The 21,238-nt window shown below is 46.2% G+C and overlaps 2 protein-coding genes across 3 annotated transcripts; both read right to left on the bottom strand.

Moving 5' to 3' along the window:
- Positions 1 to 236: 236 nt before the first annotated feature.
- Positions 237 to 6,953, bottom strand: pcolceb (procollagen C-endopeptidase enhancer b). 2 transcript variants are annotated; one of them, XM_079295162.1, is made up of 9 exons: positions 6,857 to 6,953; positions 5,559 to 5,667; positions 3,916 to 4,174; positions 3,421 to 3,545; positions 2,471 to 2,607; positions 1,690 to 2,330; positions 1,478 to 1,558; positions 1,152 to 1,322; positions 237 to 583 (listed from the first exon to the last, which is right to left on the bottom strand). In XM_079295162.1, the coding sequence occupies exons 1-9, from the start codon at positions 6,940 to 6,942 to the stop codon at positions 453 to 455; spliced, it is 1,740 nt and encodes a 579-aa protein (XP_079151288.1). In that variant the 5' UTR covers positions 6,943 to 6,953; the 3' UTR covers positions 237 to 452. The 2 variants fall into 2 exon arrangements, with proteins under 2 accessions (XP_079151288.1, XP_079151289.1); XM_079295163.1 differs by lacking the exon at positions 5,559 to 5,667 and having other exon boundaries at positions 6,857 to 6,893.
- A 1,726-nt stretch (positions 6,954 to 8,679) lies between these two features.
- On the bottom strand, positions 8,680 to 20,201 carry per1b (period circadian clock 1b). Its single transcript, XM_079295472.1, has 19 exons — positions 20,090 to 20,201; positions 16,191 to 17,037; positions 15,815 to 16,068; positions 15,590 to 15,711; positions 15,254 to 15,455; positions 14,934 to 15,128; positions 14,616 to 14,694; positions 14,393 to 14,499; positions 14,131 to 14,284; positions 13,762 to 14,029; positions 13,538 to 13,646; positions 13,206 to 13,365; positions 13,004 to 13,113; positions 12,053 to 12,382; positions 11,177 to 11,916; positions 10,891 to 11,071; positions 10,457 to 10,670; positions 10,182 to 10,332; positions 8,680 to 10,070 (listed from the first exon to the last, which is right to left on the bottom strand). The coding sequence occupies exons 2-19, from the start codon at positions 16,586 to 16,588 to the stop codon at positions 9,894 to 9,896; spliced, it is 3,951 nt and encodes a 1,316-aa protein (XP_079151598.1). The 5' UTR covers positions 16,589 to 17,037; positions 20,090 to 20,201; the 3' UTR covers positions 8,680 to 9,893.
- Between the last annotated feature and the right edge of the window lie 1,037 nt (positions 20,202 to 21,238).

The raw sequence follows: 21,238 nt of genomic DNA, 5'->3' as shown, positions 1-21,238 counted from the left end.
CTAAATATTCAAAAATCCTGTTTTATGTATTTTTTTTTCATTCTAAAAGCCCTTCTGGGAACGGGCATATGAAATTAGGAAAACTGCTGTGAAACATTGCATTGGAAAATTGTTCTTCAATTCTCTATGTATATGTATTTGTTGTATTTGCTGCAGCCACACAATCCCCACACACACACACACACACCTGCTCCTCATTCCCGTCACCCAGTACACGTCAGCACCAGAATCACCAGAATGTTTAATTGATGTGCATCTTTTATCACAGAAATATTAAAATTTACATTCAAAATACAAAATATAACACTGAATAATGATGTCTGTTTACGCTTCTTTAAAATAACTTTCACGACAGCATTGCATTATGTAAAAAACAAGGTTTGGATATCACTCATAATATTTTCACTCTTTTTGTTAAGTTGTCCATCCGATTGGTGGGCTGGGCTGCAATGTCAGCACGGTTTGCGCAAGAGGTTGGCCAGTGCTTTGTTGTGGATGGGCTTATAGAGGAGAGTGAAGCTGGAGGGGCTGAGAAGGCCGTTGCCCTGTGGGTCGACTTTTCCCATCAACACGTAGTTACGGCCTGAACAAGAGAAAAAATGTGTCACAATTTGTCAAATACCGGGTCATGGATTAAATTAACGGACACATATTGTTTGACTGAAATAATATACTCTTGTAATAGTCATAATGTGTTCCAGTAATTAATTCCAAAATGAATCAAACAAAGTCACAATTGCATCCCAAATTAACTTTGTAATCAACCACTTTCATTTCTGCCTTTAATGACTCGGATATATTGGTTAAATAAAGAATCACATCGTCTGCATACAATGAGAGTTTGTGCTATGTTGTAGTTCATGAGCCAAAATGAAGCCAGAGGAAATAAATGTTAGACTTTATATATATTGCTATTGGATAGAGCACCATTTTCCTTTATTCTTACCTTTTTATTATACCAAAGATGATATTGTTTTGGTTTATTGTCAAGAATTGGTAATGTAATTGATTTCTGATCAACATTTCATGTTAATAGTAAGATATTCACGTCAACTATCACTATTTCACAGTTGATGCCATGGGCACATTTCAGTCAGTACAAATGTTTGGTGTTTGTAATATCCAGAGACAGACAATACAGATAGTTGTACCTTTGATGAGCCCGGGGCATCTCTTGCAGGTGGAGTTCAGTGTGGCCGACATGATGGACCCTGATTTGGTGATGTTCAGTCTTCCCGCCTTATAGGCCTTGATTAGGAACACCTCAACTGTTGCTGAGCCCCTCGGACCAGTGGTCAAAGATGTAACCTTACCCGTAATCACTGAAAGAGAGAAAGAAACAAAATCCAAAGAAAGAGAACAGGGTTTGCATGGTATTTATTTTACAAATCATGCACCAATTATTGTTAAACTAAAAAAATGTAGTCAAAATATTCAATTCATGTGTCAGGACCAGAGGTTAGCTGACGCGACTCACCAAAGTCATGAGGGCAGAAGCTAGATTGGAGAGTTCCTGTCCTCTTACAGGCTTGTGTACACAGTGGGTTCAGAGGTGAAGCTAAAGAAAACGCACATGGCAAGAAACACGTGATAAGCACATTAAATTGCTGCTGGATGCAGGTGTGCACATATACAGACATGAAAGCGAAGTGCAGATTGTTCACTTAAAAATAAATGACTTCCACTCACGTTTCTTGCTCACAAAAGGCTTCTTTGTGACCGTCTTGCTTACTCCAGGTTTAAGTGTTACTTTAGGCTTAATCTTCGGTTTGGCTGTTGGTTTAACTCTGCTCTTAGAGGTTGGCTTTACTCGTTTGATACCGGGTTTGAAGGTGGGTTTGGTCTTCAGTGCAGGCTTACGTGTGGGTTTAGCCTTGATGCTTGGTTTTAGCGTTGGCTTGATAATCTTAGGTTTGGGTGTAGGTTTAGCTCTCGGTTTAAATCCAGGTTTAAGTGTGGACTTTTTCACAGGTGCTTTGGGTGTGGGTTTAGCTGGTTTTGGTTTAGCCGAGGGCTTGACTGCAGGCTTGACGATAGGTTTGCGCGGTGGAGGTTTCAGCGGTATCTTCACCAGTGTTTTTTTGGATGTTTTCGGGGTGGGTTTAGGGCCAGGCCTTGGTTTGGGGGTTGGATTGGTGGGTCTGCTTGGCCTCACGACTGTTCTTTCTGGCATCGAGGTCGTCTGAGGTCCATAGATGAAGTCCCCCCCAGCTGTAGGCGCCAGAGACCCTCTGGGCACGCTGTTGTAGTGGGCCATGAAGCCATCTGAGGTGACGCTGAGGTCGGAGACGAACTGGACAAGAAGCTCGTTCCCATTTGTCACTATTATTCTACGTAAGGGACGACGAAATTAGAGAGGAAAAACGAAAGGCGGAGGATAAGCAAAAGGGGAAACGTTAGCAGAGCTCAGCTGTAAACCATGTCTTTGAAAAGGCCTCTTTCATCACCAATTTCTGATCAGTAATCTCACCCTGGGGACCTGTCTCCGCAGAATCTCCCAATCCGCCGTGAGTTATCCCTCTCTCCCCCGTTAAACAATGCCACATAGTCGTAGCGACAGTACGTGTCAGGCTCCAGGTCCAGCTTCACAAACTTCACCTCGATCACCTGGGGAAGAGGTGGAAGTAAACACGTAAAACATGCCAGTACAAACCGTGAAATTTATGACTGGGAATTAATTATGTGAGCTGGTATATTCCCGACTAGCTTTCATGAATCCAGCACAGTGCAGACATACAGTACAGTTGGTCGTGGTGGTCGTGGAGGAGAAGGGCCAGACTTCTGAAATACAGAGGAGCATTTACTCTCTCCCTCGCTCTCGCTTCCTTCCCTCTTTCCTTACTTTCAATCTCTTGGCACATGCGAGCACACCTTCAGGCACTCAATGAAGCCTTTCATTTGAACTTCGTCACAGGGACGCTGTCACACACTCGCAAACACACACGTACGCTACATCAGGGACCGGAGGTTTAACATTTCCTCGTGACGGGCCCCTTAACTACTATTTTCCTTTCTCCTTCTCCTCCTGCAATAACTAGCCTTATGCAACACACCTAGCCCCTGCTCCTTAACAACATTCAGTATTTGCGAGGAACCGTCGTCATGCTGTTAAGTTTAGTTTGTATTCCACTCGGAAAGTGGAGGCTAACTAGCCTAGCAACTTAGCCTAGCCTGCCAACATTAGCGCTGATTCTCGCTCGACATTACTTCTCACCAAAATCTCACGCCACCTGAAGAACACTAACGTAAGGGTATCACTGCAGGAAAATGAATAACATTTAAATTTCTTTCTTTTCCAACTAAATAAACAAACTTAAATTCATTGGATTTATGGTAAAATTCTGAGATGTCACTCTTTAAAAGGGGATATTTGATGTACACAACTCGTAAGAAATACAAAGTGCAATACGATTGGCTTACATTGCTCGGTTCTACGGAGATGTGCCAGGAGCAGCTGATGCCTGCTGGGTAATTAGAGTTGGGCCAGTTGGGCGACTTCACAGAGCCCTGCGATTTCGTCAGACGTCCTCCACAGAACTGGTTCTCTGTGGGAATACAAAAGAAACCAGACTTTCACCTTTTTCAAACAAGGAAAGGATGTTTTTCTTGTCCTGTGATACTGTATTCAGCCATATATGCTGCAGGTGCATCTGTGAACTGTTTTTAGCTTGATGATGTAATTTGGTTTTTTTTTTTATTTATCCTGAATTTTTTTGTGATCTGTGTATTCCAGAGATGAGTGTATTACTCTTTCTGAGCATAAACAAATCTCTAGAATATAGTTTCACAGACAGTATAAATTTGTGAGAACACCAGCCGAGACGATCTACCACGAGAACATCCCTCGATAGAACCGTGTAGCTTCATCGAGTAGTTCTTTATGGACTGCATCTTTCTGGGATTACTTGTCCCCACCTTCCACATGGGGCTTCCCTGCACTGAAGGAAGCGAGAAAGCCTCTTCCTCCAGTGGATTCGTCCGACACCATCTCTAGCATCATGGTGTTGGAGGTGGCGATGAGGGCGCCGGGCCGGAACGTCCCACAGAAACGACCCAGCTTCTGCACCAAGCGGGTGTGACCGTTGTAGATGTCCAGGTAGTCGTAACGACAGGTGGGGTCAGCCTCCATGTCGTAGAGGCGGAAAGACAGCATTACCACGTGACCCTCTGGGACCTGGAGGGGGGGGCGACAGGTGATGCTTTGAGGAAAGACTGCTAGAAAAATGTTTTTAGCCGTTTTAGCCTCAGGTGACCACAAATTATGGCAATAATTATATGTGGTGTTATGGTGCAGCCATGCCATACATGAAGTCATGAGTTTAAAAAAGGCTGCTTCACCAGTCCTTAATTCCCAACATGGATAGTTTTGTACGTGTGTTAAATAATTAGTTTAAAGTGAAATGTCTGAATGAATCTGTTCTGATCTGTGAAAAGGTTTGGGGTAAAGTTTTGTTGTTGTTGTCCTCTTTGTCATGTTCGTGCAGACCAGCAGGTAATTAGCAACTAGTGAGAGTGGAAACAGGTGTGTATCATTAGCGCCACAGTAAGTTACACTGCCAAGTTGTGGTAGAAGGGGTACATGTGTTCTTCAGTGAATCATTTTCTGTTACAGTTGGTGCACTGAATGTTTGTGTGACCAAAAATAAGTTTTGATTGTCCGCAGTTACAGAGGAATCTAATTGATTTTATGCTTTGTTTGTTTGTTGGTACTTCTGAGAGCTTTGTATCAGTCCAGCTCACCCTGTGTACCTGAGCAGATGGTACGTTCCAGCTCAGGCTGAGAAGGCATAAATAAGACCAGTCACTGAGTTTTGGGCAGCTTGCTGGGTGGCTGCCTGCTGTATTCTTTGTTTGTTCAGCTTTTTTTTACTTTATAACAACATCATTTAGAAAAAGGGTTTTAGGTCATATATAACCCAATCTTTTTTTAGACCCTATATGTTCAACATTTTGAATGGAAGAAACTCTGAGAATATAAACTGGAGTTGAATACAACCCACAAATTACTCAAAAGTAGTTTAATCCCTGGAGGCATGAATGTAAAAAGAGCACCATAAAGCAACACTATAATTTCTGAAAGAAGAAAATAGGACATTCTTCATTTTACAAACGAATAGTTGAACTCCTAAGCAATGAAATGCAACCATCATGATGGGTTTAACACTACACCCACATATGAGTCGCAAATGGCGGCTAATATTTGCAAACATTGAATATGTATCACAGTTGCTGCTGCTTGTAAAACGAACATTTAGAGTTGGTTCGCTGACCTCACATTATTTTACCATTATCCTGTAATTGCACACTGACACAGCTATGTTTTCACTCATCTCAGTTGGTTGAAGGTGACCACAAACTCCAAACACTAACACGAATGATGAAGCTGTGATTTGTTGCAAAGAGGGGAGCTGTCAATCAAGCACTCCCCTCCGGTCCTGAGAGGTCTAATCAGCCAATAATGATCACCTGTGTAGCTCTATGATGCATGGTTTGACTCAAATGATAGCGGACACGCTGAGTTTGGCTTAACGGTGTAGGGATTTTTAAAAGTGACTCACAGTGATGTACCAGGTGCATTTACTGTTGGGCTTGTAGGGACTGGGGAATCCTTCACTGGCCACGATGCCGGAGTCGGTGACCAGGTGGCCTCCACAGTGGAAGATGGGCCTGAAAAGAGTATCGCACAACCACCATCAACTACTTTTAACTTGATGTGCTGCACTGGAAGAAAACACGCTTTACTACGAGTATTGAGGCAGAGCACACACACACACACACACTTTTACATACACGCTGAAAGCCACAGTGGCACAGTCTGTCTCTGTTCTCTGACTCTGGGGAGGTTCCCAATGAACTCTCCTGATTTGTGTTATTTTTTTTCTTAAAAAGTTGGTCAAACCAAGCCAGGAAGACTTTCAATATGCTGTTTAAGTAACGTGAGCTTTCTCCACACACTGACTGCGCCACAAGAAGGTTGTCGGTAGACGTAACGGGTATTTACTCTGAGCAGACATGGCACTTTCAACACAGCCCGCTCACACATGAGGTTTGGTGAAACACAGATCAAAGCAGGGCAAGCCTCCACTTTAAATTGTGCAGCAGACTCGTAAATTTAGATGTTGGCTGCTCTTTTCAGCTTGTCTCCTTTTTTAAAATCGGCTGCGTTTGATCATCAAACTCCATTTTTGTTGTTTTTTTGTTTGTTTCTTGGGGAAAAAGAGGCCAAAATAAATCATCTTTATACATTGGGAAGACTGTCTCTGCGATCATCTATTGATTGACAGTCCCTTTTTCTTTTTTGTCTTAATCAGGCATATGTTGTGTGTATTTTATACTGTAATGCCACATTTGGCCAAAAACAAAGAAACCCTCCCTTCCGACCCTCTCTGGAGCTGGACAGCCCACAGGCATTTGTTTGTCTCTCATGTTCAATTTACACCCTGTATGTACCGTGTGTGGGAGTAGCCATAGCAGTGCAAACTCCGTGTTCAACAAGCATTTCCAAAAATGAAATTCAACATTTTCTGAGCCACAACTGTGGATTTAGAGGATGAAAGTCAGATTATTTTTACTTTTGTCCAGTTAAATCACTGAATCGGTTACAGAAGCTGTCGTTTTGTGTGTTTACGGGACGCCAGCCACATGTCAACACTGCAACCTTCTATTTCTATTGCACTTTTTTATAATCATCATACTGCAACCAAGAGAGAGGAAAAAAATCCCACACAGCAGTTCATTTAGACCGATGTGGGCTTGAAAACGGCATGCCACATGTGCACAAGAGGGACATTGACAGCCATATAGTTGGCACACATACCTGAAGACATTTAAAATATACCTAAAGTCTCTCGCTTACCTGGTGTAGTTACTCTCACTCTGAGCTTCGGTCCATCCCAGCGTCAGAATGACAAGAAGGCACACAGTCCACACCCGGTCCTCCATCCTGCTGTCCTTCCGAGGTTAGGAAAAGACGGGAGAGGAGGAGGAGGAGGAGGAGAAGAGGAAGGAGGGAGAATCGGAGTGGAGGGCGTGGAGAGAGGCAAGGTTTAAAAGGGGGGAGGAGGGAGAGGAGGGAAGTGGACGTGATGGGCGAGGAGAAGGTGTGTTATGGAGGGAAGGAGAAGAAAGGAAAAGGCGAATGAATGTGATATTGAGAGGACAGAAGGCTGTTTGATGCAGGTTAACATTAATTACACTGACTCACGGCCAAAAGCAACGTATGTACAGTTGAAAGGACAGTGTGCTTGTTGTGTTCCAGCTCTGTGTTGTTGTTTAACAGGTAATGGAATATATGGAAAATGTGTGCGTTTCTGCAGGTGTGTCTGGACAGAGTACCACTCTGTGTGTGTGTGTGTGTGTGTGTGTGTGTATAATGACCTATTGAATGCACTAGCGGTAAGGCATCTGTGTTTGGCAATGTCGTTCCACAGTAGGTTGGTCAGCCACTTTGGTCCAGACCGAAATATCCCAACCAACCACTGGCTCTGGTTGTCGCAAAAATGCGCACAGACATTCATGGTCCCCCGAGGATGAATCCTAAAGATGTTGGGGATCCCCCGACTTTTCCTCTTGAGCCACCAGCAGGTCAAAGTTTTCACTTGTCCTGTGAAACATCTTCTAGACAGATTGGCACAAGATTTTGTGCAGACATTCATGGTCCCCAGATAATGAATCCTACCGTTACGCAACTGTGATCCCCTGGGCCATATGACTCTGCTTCATACATGTACATGGATGAGAGGAGGAAATATCGGGACTCGAGGTAAATTTTGCCCAAACGGTGCAGCGGTCAAATTTCTGTGAGTGACGTGAGGGCAAGAATTGTCTGAACACACCTGGACTCTGATGATCCACTTTTCTTCCCTTTAGTGCCTGTTTTTTCTTTCTCTCTGTGAACTATGTTTTGGAGCTTATTCTGTTCTTTGTCCCCATCATTGTATACATTTTCAGCTGTTAATTCAACAAATCAAACTTTTAAAATCCTCTCATTGGCCTCAGTTGTGCTTCGTGTTTTGTGCTAATAAGCTCCTAAACATCAGCGGCTGCTTGTTTAGGATTGAGCACTGCCTCACAGAACTGCAAGCATGACTGTATAGACTCGTGTTTTTTGGGCACACGCGCACAATTTACACTGCAAGTGAAGGTTACTTTGTTATATGTATATGTTATATGTTATATTTCAGTGGTGGAAGGAAATTAGACGGCTAAAAGCTGAGTTTACAAACAGGAAAGAATGAAACAGAACTCACACGAGAGTAAAGTAAATGATGGAAGACGAAATGAGTTGGTTTTAATACTCATAATGTGACTTCATCAACGTCAGCCCGCTCCCAAAATGACCCACATGCATTACGATCAATGTCGTCATTGTTGTAATGATGGTGTGCATTGAAGTCAGCTTTGTGTTTGTCTGGCCGAGGGCCTGCCGGTGTCTTTTTTAAGCTGTGGTGACCACTCCGGGTGGAAACCACAGCTGAATAGAAGGAGGCTGTGGCTCGGTGAGGAGAGCAGCTGCCCCGATCGGCTCGCTGCTTCCAGTTCATTCCGGACACTTCTGAGTATCCAGGCCAACTGCAAAAATGCAAAACAACCACTGAACAAAATAGACTGTCGAGAGATGTAATCATAAAACTAAACTGCAGAGGGTGGGAAAAAAAGGAAATCTGAATTCACATTTAAATGATTTATTTCGTCATTTTATTGTACAAAGAATTTCACAAAAATATTTAGAAACTGACACCACTGACGGCATAAAGCAAAGGATATCACATGACCAGAACAGTGCCACAGACAGGAAGAGAGCGAGCGAAAGGGACAGAGGGGAAGGAAGATGGTAAACAAACACTCTTCTTAGAGAGTTACTTCCTCCTCTTTCAAATCCACTCGCCACCGTGAGCAAGCACTGGCAACACCGGAGCTTCCTTCGGGTGCTGGCAGTTTGGGAAACACTGTGGGGGAGACAAACTAATGAAAAGGAAGAAACCTTTCAAGTCCACATTTAGTCTCCTGGCGATTGCCACGTTGCCCCACGATTAACTGTACATCTCTCAAGCAAAGCAACTAGATTGCTGGGTCCCGAGAAACTTTATTCTCCCGATTCAAAGACTGAAGTGCATGTTTTTATTTCTTCTTCTTTCCGTGCGGACACTATTTCGATTTTCCAGTCGAACCTCTTATGGGCATATATCCTCTCTATTTGAGGGGGGTGACAGTATAAAAATATACACATTGTTTACAAAATAACCTGGTTTCCACTGTACATTTTGTCTATAAGGTGACAGTTGCTTCTTCTTTAATTATTATTTTTTACATAAGAGGAAAAAAAATACAGGATGTGACTGGGAGCAGGATCCCACACAACCTTGGAAACATTCAACAAGAAGAAGAGTCGCCTTCTTTTCCTCACGAGCTCAACCCTAAACAGGAGGGAAGACGTGAGGGAGGACACTGTGGTGAAGCACATCCATCTTTACATTCACGGTAGTCCTCTCTGATTATCTTACAACTTCAGCAAATATGCCGAGAACTACAAGAACAAGGAAAGTGAAGTGCTTCCAAGGCATTCGGTGTGCAGTCGTACAACACGCCTGCCGTGCGGTCGTCAAAGTCGGACTTCGTGAAGAGTGAACCGGGCCAAGTGTCCTGGCTGACCTGTCCAACAACAAATGGAAGTTGCCTCGATCAATATGCATCTTTTTGCTCCCGGCAAATCCCACTTTAACCATGTTACACCTTGTGAAAAAATAGTTTTGGGCACAGGAAGTGCTGGAAGGTGAACATCTTCTGCCTATCGGCGTAGAAACGTCCGTGATAGTGTTCTTTATCTTTGGCCATCTGCTTAGTGAGGCGTGTCTGACTTTTCTTTCACAGCTTGCTGCGGTCATGTCTTGTGTTCATTTCTCTTCTTCTCCGTCCTCTGGGTGAGCTTCATCCATGGCTGTCTCTGGCAGAGTTGTCTTGCCCTCTCTGGCGCCCTCCTCCTGAGCTTTCGGCGCACTGCACGGCTCCATCTCGTGGATCTCCACATCCGACGGCGCGGCGGGAGGCGGAGACTTGCAGCCCGTACAGCCCTGAACGAAACCAAAAACAAAAACGCATCATTTCCTTTCCCCTCTATGTGTCGTTACTTGATAATAAGCCATGCTCCGAACCGTTCAAAGCTCGGGGGCGAGTGTACTTACAGAGATGTTGATGGCTCGGGGCAGGCGTCCCGTGCGGATCCAGGGGTGCACCTGGCTCAGCTCCCTCTTCTGGTCCTCTGTGAAGCGTGGCTGCTGTTTCTGCATGCTCCTCAAGGCCTCGCGGTCCTCTCGCAGCACAGTCTCCATGTCTCTGTTGTGCGGCACGGGGGGGGGGGGGAAAGGGTCACTGAAAAGTCTGACATTGAGTCTATAACGTTCCAGCAAGTGTGGAACTGAACAGGCTGCAGTGTTGTGCGGTCACATTCTTGTCGTACCTGACGGGCAGCTGGTAGGTCATCATAACCTTGTCGTCGGTGTTGGCCATCAGCAGCCAGATGGGGTCCTGCAGGACACACTTGATGAACTGCTCCTCAGCGCCATCTCCTCCGGCGCTACTGCTGCCCCCTGCTGGCTGTTTGCGGGAACGATCGTTCTCCGACGAGTCGATGCTGCCGAAGTACTTGCTGGTGTGGCTGCCCTGGCTGCTGCCTGAATGGACAAGGAAGTGAAAGTTGAGAATATATTTCAGGAAGACAACAGGGGAAAGTAACATAAGAGTAATTACGGCATTATGTTTCATTATGAAGGAGACGTTTTTGAAATGTATAGATGTATTTCAAAGACATCTTTCCCAGAAAATTGCTTTCTGACGTCAATTATCTGGACTCAGCCAGTGGGACTCTTAGAGTGTCAGTAAGTCACTACTTACTCATGCCGCTGGTGCCCGAGGAGCTGCAGCCATTTGAGCCGGAGCCTGAACCAGAGGACCTCGTGGCTGACGAACCAGAGGCGGCTGAGCCGGTGCCTGAGCGGGCGTCTTCCTGTAGCAACATATCCAGCAGGCCGCTGGAGGTGGACATGGCATCGTTGTTGGACTCATTAGCTTCACCCTAACGGGGGGGGGGGGGGGGAAACACGTTTTTAAGATACATTTGAAATGCCATATTCGTGGTTTTCAAAGCTTAAGAGTCTATCCTGAGCGTCTGTGTACTTACGTTCTCGTTCTCCTTGGAGGTCTCAGAGATCCTCTGATTGGCTGAGCCCTGCACAGAAGGCGTGGCTTGCTGTGTTGCTACCAGGGCCGTGGTGACCTCTACGCGGTTGCTTGGTGCTTCCTCCAGCTGCAAAAGGTTGAGAGGTGAGGAGCATCTGGACTGGAAGAGGGGGGACGCGGCGCCCTCGTGGTCAGCAGGCGTCTGGCTGTAGGACTGTGGGGTGCTGCTACGAGACGGGGCGCAGGTGGCCGGAATCGGTAAGACGTTTGAAACGATAGCGGGGACAACGCCTTGGGTGGCGGCGGGGTACGTGAAGTTAGGATTGAAGAAGGGGACGGGGCCTGGCTGAGAGATGGGCGCTGCCATCTGGGGGAACATGTAGTTGGGGAGAACGAGGGCCATCATGGGAGGTACCATCTGGGTGGGGGGGAAACGCGACGGACCTGGGACGGATAAGGGCTGGGCGAGCGGTGGGTAAACGGGGTAGATTGGAAGCATCCCAGGAGCAAAAGGGGCGGCGGGAATGCCGGCCTGAGAGACTACAGACAGCCAGGAGGACGAGTTTGTCGGGGGTCCGATGGGGATGTTGAGGGGCATGGGAGCTGTGCTGGTCCTGGGGTCGAGCCCCAGAGAGCTGTGCTGGTCCGACGACTCCTGGTGCTTGAGTCTTTTACCGCCACGACCACGTCTTTGACTGGTGCTGCTTCCTGTGGCGGGGTAATCCCGAGAACAACGCACTCCTGGGGAAAGAGAAGGAGACACTGAATGTCTGCTATTTGAACAATCGACTGGTAACACGTATCAATACGTAACGTGTGTGTGTATGTGTGTATATATACACACACATTGTAATGACAGTGGGTGCGTGTGGCCTACCTCGTGACAGGGGGTTGGCGGCTGGGGTCTGACGGTGCAGAGCCGAAGATGTCGCCTGATCGAAAACACGCAGCTTGCTGAGGTCCTTAAAGTGGTCAAGGAACGTCTGCTCCTCCTGCTGGGTGTGGGCGGATAGCACCTCCTTTGTGAGATCCATGCAGCCTCCTCCTCCTCCTCCTCCCACACTTCCACTTCTCAGACTGTCCCTCTTTGGCTGAGCGGCTTGGGGGGGAGGGGAAAGCAGAGAAGGGAAGGTGACTGCCGCGTGAGCGGGAGGTGTTGCTGTGGGAGGCGTTGGTGTCGTTGTAGGAGCCTCCTCCATGATGATGTCTGTGGTAAAGGAGAAAGCATGGAGGTCTGTTGAAGCAGCGAAGTGAGACAGTGTGAATGTTGAAAGAAGAAATGGCACGTTCTTCTTCTGACAAATGAAAAGTTAATCACAGAAAAGGCACTCGAGCTAAATTCAACACAATCATGGATTTTGTTGCTCCAGCCTCTCTTGGTCTATTAGGACCAGCTTATGATGGCTGATGTGTTTAACACACAAGTTACAGTTAGAAAGGACAAAAAGAAGACGGCGGACACTGGAGAACATTTTGGGGTAAAGCGAAAAAAGAAAACTGCAAATGAGGCGACACGCAGAAATCCGGAAGAGAAGATTTCCGGGATGAACCAAGATGAGAAATTAAAAAAAAGGCATAAATCAGATGACCTGCAGCTTTAACATGCGGCTACAGGGTTCTGCTAAATAATTCTTAAGTAATAAAAACACTTTTTGGTCAGTTTATTTGCAAAACAAGCAAGGAAGGAAGAAAAAATAAGAAAGATCCATATTCAACAACAAGAATACGATTTTTCGGTCAGTATTTTTGCTGGTAACTTCCGAGAGACACCAAATGAATTCCCTCCAAAAAAGAACCAAACCAGCTGACGTTCATGATCAAAACGTACCGGTGTTGTTGCCGGCCTCCTGCTGTTTGTCCTCGTCAGACGTGGAGGAGGCGGTGTAGGAGCCACACTTCCTTTTGACAGTGTTCGGAATGTTACAGCTGTCCAAGTACCTGCGTAGAGTCAGCCAATTGATGGATTAGAGACGGAATAACCCCCAAAATGTTGAGGCGGAATAAGCTTTCGGCTTGCGTGCAACACACACCTTATGATGCTGTCCAGACAGTTGATCTGCTGGTAGGAGTAGCCGGTAGGCGGCTCCTTCGGTATCAGCGGAGCCGGGACCAACGCTTTGGTTGGTTTTGTCATCTCTGCGATCAAACTTCTGATTGGGTCGCTGTTGATTGCTTTGATGCTTGTTGTGCCTGGATGAAGGAAAGACAGGAACAGGAAGTTAACTAACTATTTTAGATGCCCGGTTCTCATCCCGCTCAGCGAAGTCTTTTCGAGATTACTAGTTAAGAAAACAACTCTTTCTTACCAGAGATGAATTTTACTTCTTTTACACTGTATTATTTAACTGTCCTTTCATTTTACCTGTGCTTGTGTTTTTCCTGGGCAGGGGGCGGTTACGGGACTCGATGAAAACCTGCTGTCCACTAGTCTTGACCATGTGGACATCTTTACAGATCTGCTGGAAAGTCATCTGGAAAAGATATGGCATGGCAGTGAATAACAATATCCTGATCTGTTGTATTGAGGTGGATCTCACAGGCTGAGGCTAAACAGTAGACTTAAAAGCACTGGTTGCTCAGACTCACAGGTTTGTGTAGAGCGACCGCAACAGCAACTTTGTCCACGGCGGGGCCGTTGCTGTCGCTGGACGAGGCGCCGAAGTGCTGCTGGTGTGACCGGCGAGAGCGTCGCGAGCCGCTGGACCCGAGCGAGCTGTAGCCCTGGGAGCTGCCGCTGTGCACCGGCTGCACCAGGAGCCGGTGGATCTTCTCGCTCAGCTGGACGACGTCGGGCGTGGTGGCCCGAGTCTCGCAGCACTGCGCTGTCGTGAACACGTCTTCATTCAGAGGGCTCCTGGAGACGGGGGGGGGGGGGGTAGCATTAGAGCACCACTCAGCACGGGAGAAAGAATGTGCGCTACATTTGCTCTCCTGTGAGCAGATAAGTAATCTTACGTTCTGACTTTGTGGCGCCCGACGATGAATGCCACCTTCCGGCTCCAGGGATTGACAAAGGAAGACCAGCTGGTGTCGATGGTCAGATATTCCCCATTGCGGGCGCACATCCTCAAGGGTGTGTGGTCGAACGGCTGCCCGGCAAACTGAAAGACTGAAGAGAGACAACAGTGCAGACACGTATGAGAAAATATAACACACAACAAATAAGGGGAAATAAATCAAGAGTAAAAGCCCATTTGCCAGTGCTAGATATACTCACTCTTCTCATGTATAGCCACCATTATGGGCCTGTCTTCAGGGTGGATGATGAGGAGGGCAGGGGTTCCCACCAAGTCCTGAGGCAGGTAGCCCAACAACGGCACTGCCCTGCAAACACAATGTATATTTACATATATATGTGTGACATGGAATAGCATGTTTGTTTTTTTTACTGTCCTAAAGCAGCAAACGGTTAAAGGCCATAGAGAGGGAAAAGAACTGACCTCTCGTCAACTTCCTGGAAGAGGCAGCTGGGAGTGTGACTGGTGGTGAAGATCCTCTTGTCTGCAGGGATACGAGGAGCTGAGGGCCACAGAGGACACACACACACAACGGATGAAAAGCATGTTTTGAGGACAGACTGACCAACGGGTTCAGACTGTGCGTGTGATAAGAGGTTTTATTTGCCGTTCTTAAATCTGTCCGATCATTAGGACGCCTGCGATGTAATTCATGTTCAGAGGAACGCGGGATTCCAAAGCAAACCAGTCGTGTGTCCCTTCGCTCACATGGATGCAGATCAGTCGTAAAATGACAAATACCTTCGTATCCAGAGTGGACCCTCTCTGCGATGAGCAAGCAGCAGGGCTGTGGCTCGGCGGCGGCAGAGTCTCTGATGGTGAGCTGGTAGGGCGTGAGGCGAAAGGGGTAGTAGCGCATCTCGCCGCCCTGCGCCCGGTCGGCGCTGATGCGACAGAACATGGATTTCTCCTGAGTGCAGTCGACTGGCGGAGAAGCTGAGAGGAAGGAGGGTCGGCCGAAGAGTCAGAAATCGCATTGCTCTCGATATTTCACCGCCTATGAAACACCATCTCTCCCTCTTTTTCTAACCCTTTCCCAATTTCACGTCGCCTCAACTCACCAGACCCCATGCAGGAGGCCCAGTTTGGCAGGCGGCAGGGCGCCGTGCCGCTGTAGAAAGTGCTGACGTCCTGCGGGGCCAAAAGCTCCGAAAACATGGTCCCTTGGAGACGCTCCGGCTTACAGCGCAGCAGGGACGAGCCTTGGGGCGATACGTACACGACCTTTCCCGACAAGAATGACACGCCCATGGAGAAAGTGTCCTGAAAGTAGAAAGAAAAGCAAACGATGCGGATGATGGTTTGGATTAAGTGTACCATAGAAGAGCTTGATCCACATGGTTTTCATAAGCAAGGCGAATGCAGTTATTATTGACTACATAACTGTATAAACCTACAGTGTTTTTGAGGGTGTATTCTGAAGTGATGTTGTCAAGCTCCTCAATTGTGAAGGCAGACAAGTCCAGGCTGTAGTCATGACACTCCTCCACGCTCCACTGATGATAGTACTCCTTGTTGGCTGGAAACGGGAAACATAAATCAGTCAGGGAGTGTGTATCGGTAAAGAGACAATTACATATTGCGCCACTTTTAGGAAGATACAAAGAAAAAGCCTCTCTCACCTCGGACTTGTTTGACGCACTGAAGTGCGTATTTGAGTGCGTTCAGAGTGCTGGTGTGGCCCTTGGCCTTGCGCTCGCTTGGCAGGCGGAGCTTCAGCTCCTTGATGGCCTTCATCAGGTCTTTCTGGGTCTGGACCCTCGCCGACTGGTTGCTGCTGCAGCCAGAGGTGGAGGGGGGGTCGTGCTCCGAGCTGGTCGACAGCAGGCTGTAGGCCAGGGGGCTGCTGGGAGGCGAGAGACTCTGGGAGTTGGAGCTGGGGAAAGAAGGGACAGTTGGAGCGGCGAATGGCCATTTTACACTCGGATGCACTGTTAGCATAGCACAGGATAGCGTGCGACGGCCTTTTTACAGTCTCTTAGCTTCTTCTTCTCTTACCTCTTGTTGCTCTCTGTGGTTTCCAGCATCATGCCGGAGTCCTTGCCGTTTGACGAGCTGTGGGAGCTGCGCACGGACTGGCGCCCGTGTGACCCGCCGTCTCTCTCCATCCCGCCTTCGCTTTCCCTCTCCCCAGAGTCGTTCCCGCTGGAGAGCCCGTCCATGTCCTCGGAGTTGGGCCCCCTTCGGCCTCTGGACCCCACGCTGGGAGATGAGCCGCCGACGGAGCCGCCTCCGTTCCCACTTTCCTGCTCGTGAGGGGCACCGTTGGCGCCGGGCTGACCGCTGCTGGTTTTCAGAGAGTTTGACTCTGCTTCCTGGTCTCTGTCTTTCTCATCGGCCCTTGCCACTCGCCCCCGAGCGCTGCTGGGCATTGATGTAGAGTCGTCATAACTCATACTAGAGTAGGATGAGGCTGGAACAGCTTTACTAAAAGGAAAAACTTTAATTTAAGTGGGACTACTATGTATATACAGGTGAATCATGGTTATTGGCTGGTAGTTAAAGAACTAAGGAGAGAAATTCTTTGCTTTTTCAGCAAAACAAATCTAAAAGTTTTGGGCTGTCTTTGAGGGTTTTCGAAGGTGCGGATTTTTAGTCAACAAAAAGCAACGGCTGCCTTTCCAAAAAGAACGCAATAAAAGTGCGAAAAGGTCTCGCTCAAAGACGAGAGATGATTTCCTGCTTATGAAAGAGCCTTGGCACAAGTGCTCCAACAGATGGGACGAGAGATTGTGAGGGAGAGTGAGAAAAACAGCTCTTAGTGAGCTCTCTCTGTATCTGTAACACTCTGTATCTGGTCTTCTCGCCTCTTCAGAGGTGTGATGCTCTAGGTGCTGAAGGCCACCTGCAACGACAGAAAGAGAAGGAACAATATTGGCTTACATTCGTCTTGTAAGTATCTCCCAAGGACTACACAGCTGTGGAAAGACAAAAAAAGGAACTCTTATCATCGGTTTATTGTGTTGGCCTCCTGAGGAAGCTTCAAACATGGCCATGTAATGCCTTACCGGCCTTGTGGTGCAGACTGAATGTTTGTCAGTCATGTTTGTGGTTGTTTTAGCAGCGCCCAGCTGTTAGCCTTTTACCCAGATTAAATTATCATCCCATTTTGAGCACGGAATGACAATAATCTCCTGCTCCTATTGGCATGCAGCAAGTGCGTATGCATGCATCTTAATATAGAGCAAGTGAACATGCACTAATGCCGAAAATGACATTGTTAGTCGCCTTTGTCTCAGTCCACTTTTACCCATGGGGCAGTCAAAACAAATGGAACGCCAGGAGGACTTGACAAAGCTCTCCATCAGAGGGTTGTTACAAATTAGGGATTGCTCGTCAATCCCTAATTTCCTTTAAGACCTGCAGATGCAAACGGAAGAAGATGGAGGCCAGCCCTCATTGGTCAATCCTTTTTTAATTTCATACACGTCAATGCACAAATTCCGACCGGAAATGTAGTGCTTCCAGATCAGCTAACATGTGTTTGGGGTGCGGGAGGAAACCCATGCAGACGAGAGGCGACCATGCAGATTCCCCACTGCCACGCCTGAAATAGCTCGGTCGGGTTTGAACATATGACGGTGAGGTAACAATGCACTATACTCTGATTATTTACAGGAAATGCACTCAGTAAGACCGCCGTTTATGCAAGATTGTGTCTATTTTAGTGTGGGAAAGAATAGGCAGCATCACCCTCACTCGCTGAAGATTGCGATCTCTCTGATATATGATATAATAAATGGAAAATGCATGCTGGTTTTATACTGTGAAACTGTTAACGATTGGTCAATCAATCACTGAGCAGATTGACAGTAAAATAGTCTGCACCAAATGTGATAATACGTTTCGTTAGTTTCTTGGTCTTCAGCCATTGTAATTGGAATATTTGGGGGTTATAACAAGCTATCTATCTATCTATGTCTGTGGAAAATGATGGCTGGTTTCACTATGGACCAAACAATTGATTTATTAATTGTTAATTGACAATGAAAACAAACACAAGTTGCAGTCAATGTTACTGAATTTGATAATAAGCCCCTTGTATATTGTACTGTAAATGCATATCTACAGAAAAGTTCTTACAAATATATTTCCCATTATTAATACAAGGGCATTAACACCCTGCTGCATTGTACAGATGGAGGCTGCAGGAAGGCGTGGCGAAGCTCCGTGTTTGAACATGTGCGAACTTCTCCGGTTGTCTGAGAGAACCCGCCCCCTTTTCCGCTCCACCATCATCACATGTCGATACTAATCAACCACCTTAAGAGATAAATAGTATAGTTTAATTTCTTCCCGGGCATCAGTGTCATAATTATTCACTGCATTGTCCCATAGCTCTCTGTCCGCTTTGCTTTTCTCTGTGTGCACATGGCACGTGTCCGCAGCGGCGCTTTCCGCGAGCCCTGCCAGCCGCCGATTGGTCGGCTCGCTGGACCAATGCGAGAGCAGCACGCTGCAGCGGCCACGCTGCCTGCGACAGGGTCCGCCTCGCGCTGTCTCCTGCATATGCAACGAGACGAGCTGATTCACGCTCAGCGATTGGACACTGTACATAAGGCACATTTATGATACGGAGAGGCACGCGCTTCACATGTGTGGGGCAGACAAAATAAATGGCCACATGACTTCTTAAAGTAGTACGACTAAGTCACAATACACGAAGTAATTACATTATTATAAACAAATGTACTATACATTACAGAATATGTATATATTGCATTTTCTTTACTCTTGTTTAACTTAAAGTATATCATGTCTATGCTGTTTAAATAAACAAGACAATAATATATTTTAAGCCTCATATTGTATTAGCTCATTCTGTCATTCATTGAGATACTTTCTGTGTAATAGATGACAACTGTTCATTGTTTTGGATTCAAAAAACATATCAAAGATACAGTTGTACGTCCCTAAACTACACATCTGGTGTAAACATCTGGCTTTGTGACAAGTTAAAGAAATAATATAGCCTTCCAGCAAAACTCCACATTTGTCATAACTTTGGTGAGCAATCCCTGCACAGCTGTAAACATGTGTTTGAAACTTAAATGGACAGTTTATTAACAGTCACCACCACACCTGGGATGAATCATTTGTAATTGTAACACAACAGGAAGAATACCACCCCTGGGATGTTCAAGGGCCACCAGTGGGCTATTTCCTGGCAGCCTGTGGGACGTTTGGTGGTCTTGATTGTTTCAATGTCGTCTGACAACATCGAGGAGGCACACACACACACACACACACACACACCCTCTGATACCAAAGTATTTGGTTCAGTTCACAGTGGAATAGAGAATTATTGTGGCCAGTGAAGATTAGAGTCCAAACTAGGTACTGCTGGCGATTCATTCTCATATTAAGAGTATCACAGTGTTGGAAACTATAAGCTGTTTACTTGTCCTGTCTCAGGTGATGTGTCTTTCCTTTTTTTAATATTCTGTTTACAACCCTGTCTGGCACATGCTTCTGTCAACTTTTGGGATGTTTTATGTGCACTCAGGCACGACGTAGGGTGTGATATATGAAGGATTGAATCTGTGCAGGTGGTCTGTTTTTCATGTCCGGTTAATCACTACACGTTTAAAGCAGTTTTTCCTCTAAAACGTTTGTCTCATGTCATCCATGGGCATGCATGACGAATTACTGCACAACATGAACCTCTCACAGTGGAGCATTTAGCAGCCCTGATACTACACGAAGCGGCGCCTAAAGGGTTAAACGAGAGCACTAACTCCGTTAGATGGGACCACACAAACACAAAGCTGGTGGTTTCCCTGTGAATTGTGATAAGTCTTAATGGCTTAAAATACAGGGGTTTCTGCCGTTTGGGCACTAACAGCCCAAAGTGACAGCTAGCTCCAAAGCTACAGCGATACACACGACTAGCTTACCAGATGTGCTTTAAAAACGACAACAGCCTTGCTATTCCAGCGTGAGGTTCTTGAAAGTCCAACCGAACGAAGTACAAATCCCGGCAGCGACGACTGCCTTTGCTTGGCGATCATCTGCGTTTGCTCTCGAATTCTTTTCGCTCGCCCACCCAATACTAGTTTACACGCAGGGGCACACGTGCCGGTGCTTTGGTCCAGCGAGTAGAATCAACCGCCGTGATTGGACAGCGGGAGTAAATGTCCCCGCCTCCAGCCCGCCCCGACGCGTTCTGATTGGCCGAGAGGCAGGGCTAGCGGCACAAGGCTTGTGGAAATCACGTGGCCGTGTGTATGGTCCTGAGGTCCCTTCTAAACATACATGAGAGGGCGGAGACCGTTCCCACACTTGATGTGGCCTACTTGGTGAACCGTAATAAGGGTAATGCCTTCGCAATTAGATTTTGTGTTAGGAATTAACAAAGTTGGTAAATAAACGTATTTTACTGTAGTCCTCATTCAGCAGATGTTGCCGTTTCAGTGGTGTTATTTTGTCTATAACCAGTCATGAATTGAGGTATGATGATTATAAATCAACCCTGAGAACTCATTTTAAATAGTTTCTACTGTTCATCATCATTGTAAATAATAATAGTGTTTTTTTTTTACTGTTATCATGAAATGTAATTGTTGAACATGACGTTTGATGAAAAAAGAAAAGAAATTGAACTCAAGTTCCACTTAGTAGTTTTTTGTTTAAGTGAACTAAGCAAAGATAAGGTGAAAAAGCTCACGAGGAGTGACCTGAAGTTGTGTTGTATTTCTTTCAAACTATTATCAACATCAATACTTTGTCCTTTATATCGATCCATAGTTGTTTTTTTAAACTCTCATCAACTAGACTGTGAGATGCAGTTGAAAGCTCGAGAAAAAGAGGATCTTGAGTTGAGATGTTTTTTCATGTCAGATCTTTAGTATAGTTTTGTTTTCTTTATTTTTTTTCTCCTATTCCCATCTTCCTCATATAATTCACTTAAAGTCATGTCCCCAGCAGAAAGTTTCATTGATACTTTCACATCGTAGGTGTACAAATTCAAAATAATAATCAGAAAGCCAACTGTATTTGAAACCAGTCACGCTCTGCAATTATTCTGCGATATGGCCAAGTCGAAA

This window comes from Melanostigma gelatinosum (genome assembly GCF_949748355.1).
Source record: "Melanostigma gelatinosum genome assembly, chromosome: 23".
In the NCBI taxonomy this organism is placed as follows: domain Eukaryota; kingdom Metazoa; phylum Chordata; class Actinopteri; order Perciformes; family Zoarcidae; genus Melanostigma; species Melanostigma gelatinosum.
The sequence above is the reverse complement of the archived record's forward strand: the minus strand, read 5'-3'. Positions and strand labels throughout refer to the sequence as shown.

What these genes read in the sequence shown, in the direction of transcription:
- per1b (XM_079295472.1), bottom strand. Translation starts at nt 16,588, where the DNA reads ATGAGTTATGACGACTCTACATCAATGCCCAGCAGCGCTCGGGGGCGA. An exon ending in AATACACCCTCAAAAACACT is followed by an intron (nt 15,456 to 15,589) that starts GTAGGTTTATAC and finishes TTCTACTTTCAG; the next exon opens with GACACTTTCTCCATGGGCGT. An exon ending in CTCGGGCACCAGCGGCATGA is followed by an intron (nt 10,671 to 10,890) that starts GTAAGTAGTGAC and finishes TTGTCCATTCAG; the next exon opens with GCAGCAGCCAGGGCAGCCAC.
- pcolceb (XM_079295162.1), bottom strand. Translation starts at nt 6,942, where the DNA reads ATGGAGGACCGGGTGTGGACTGTGTGCCTTCTTGTCATTCTGACGCTG. An exon ending in AGGGAAGCCCCATGTGGAAG is followed by an intron (nt 3,546 to 3,915) that starts GTGGGGACAAGT and finishes GTATTCCCACAG; the next exon opens with AGAACCAGTTCTGTGGAGGA. An exon ending in CTTCTGCCCTCATGACTTTG is followed by an intron (nt 1,323 to 1,477) that starts GTGAGTCGCGTC and finishes TCTCTCTTTCAG; the next exon opens with TGATTACGGGTAAGGTTACA.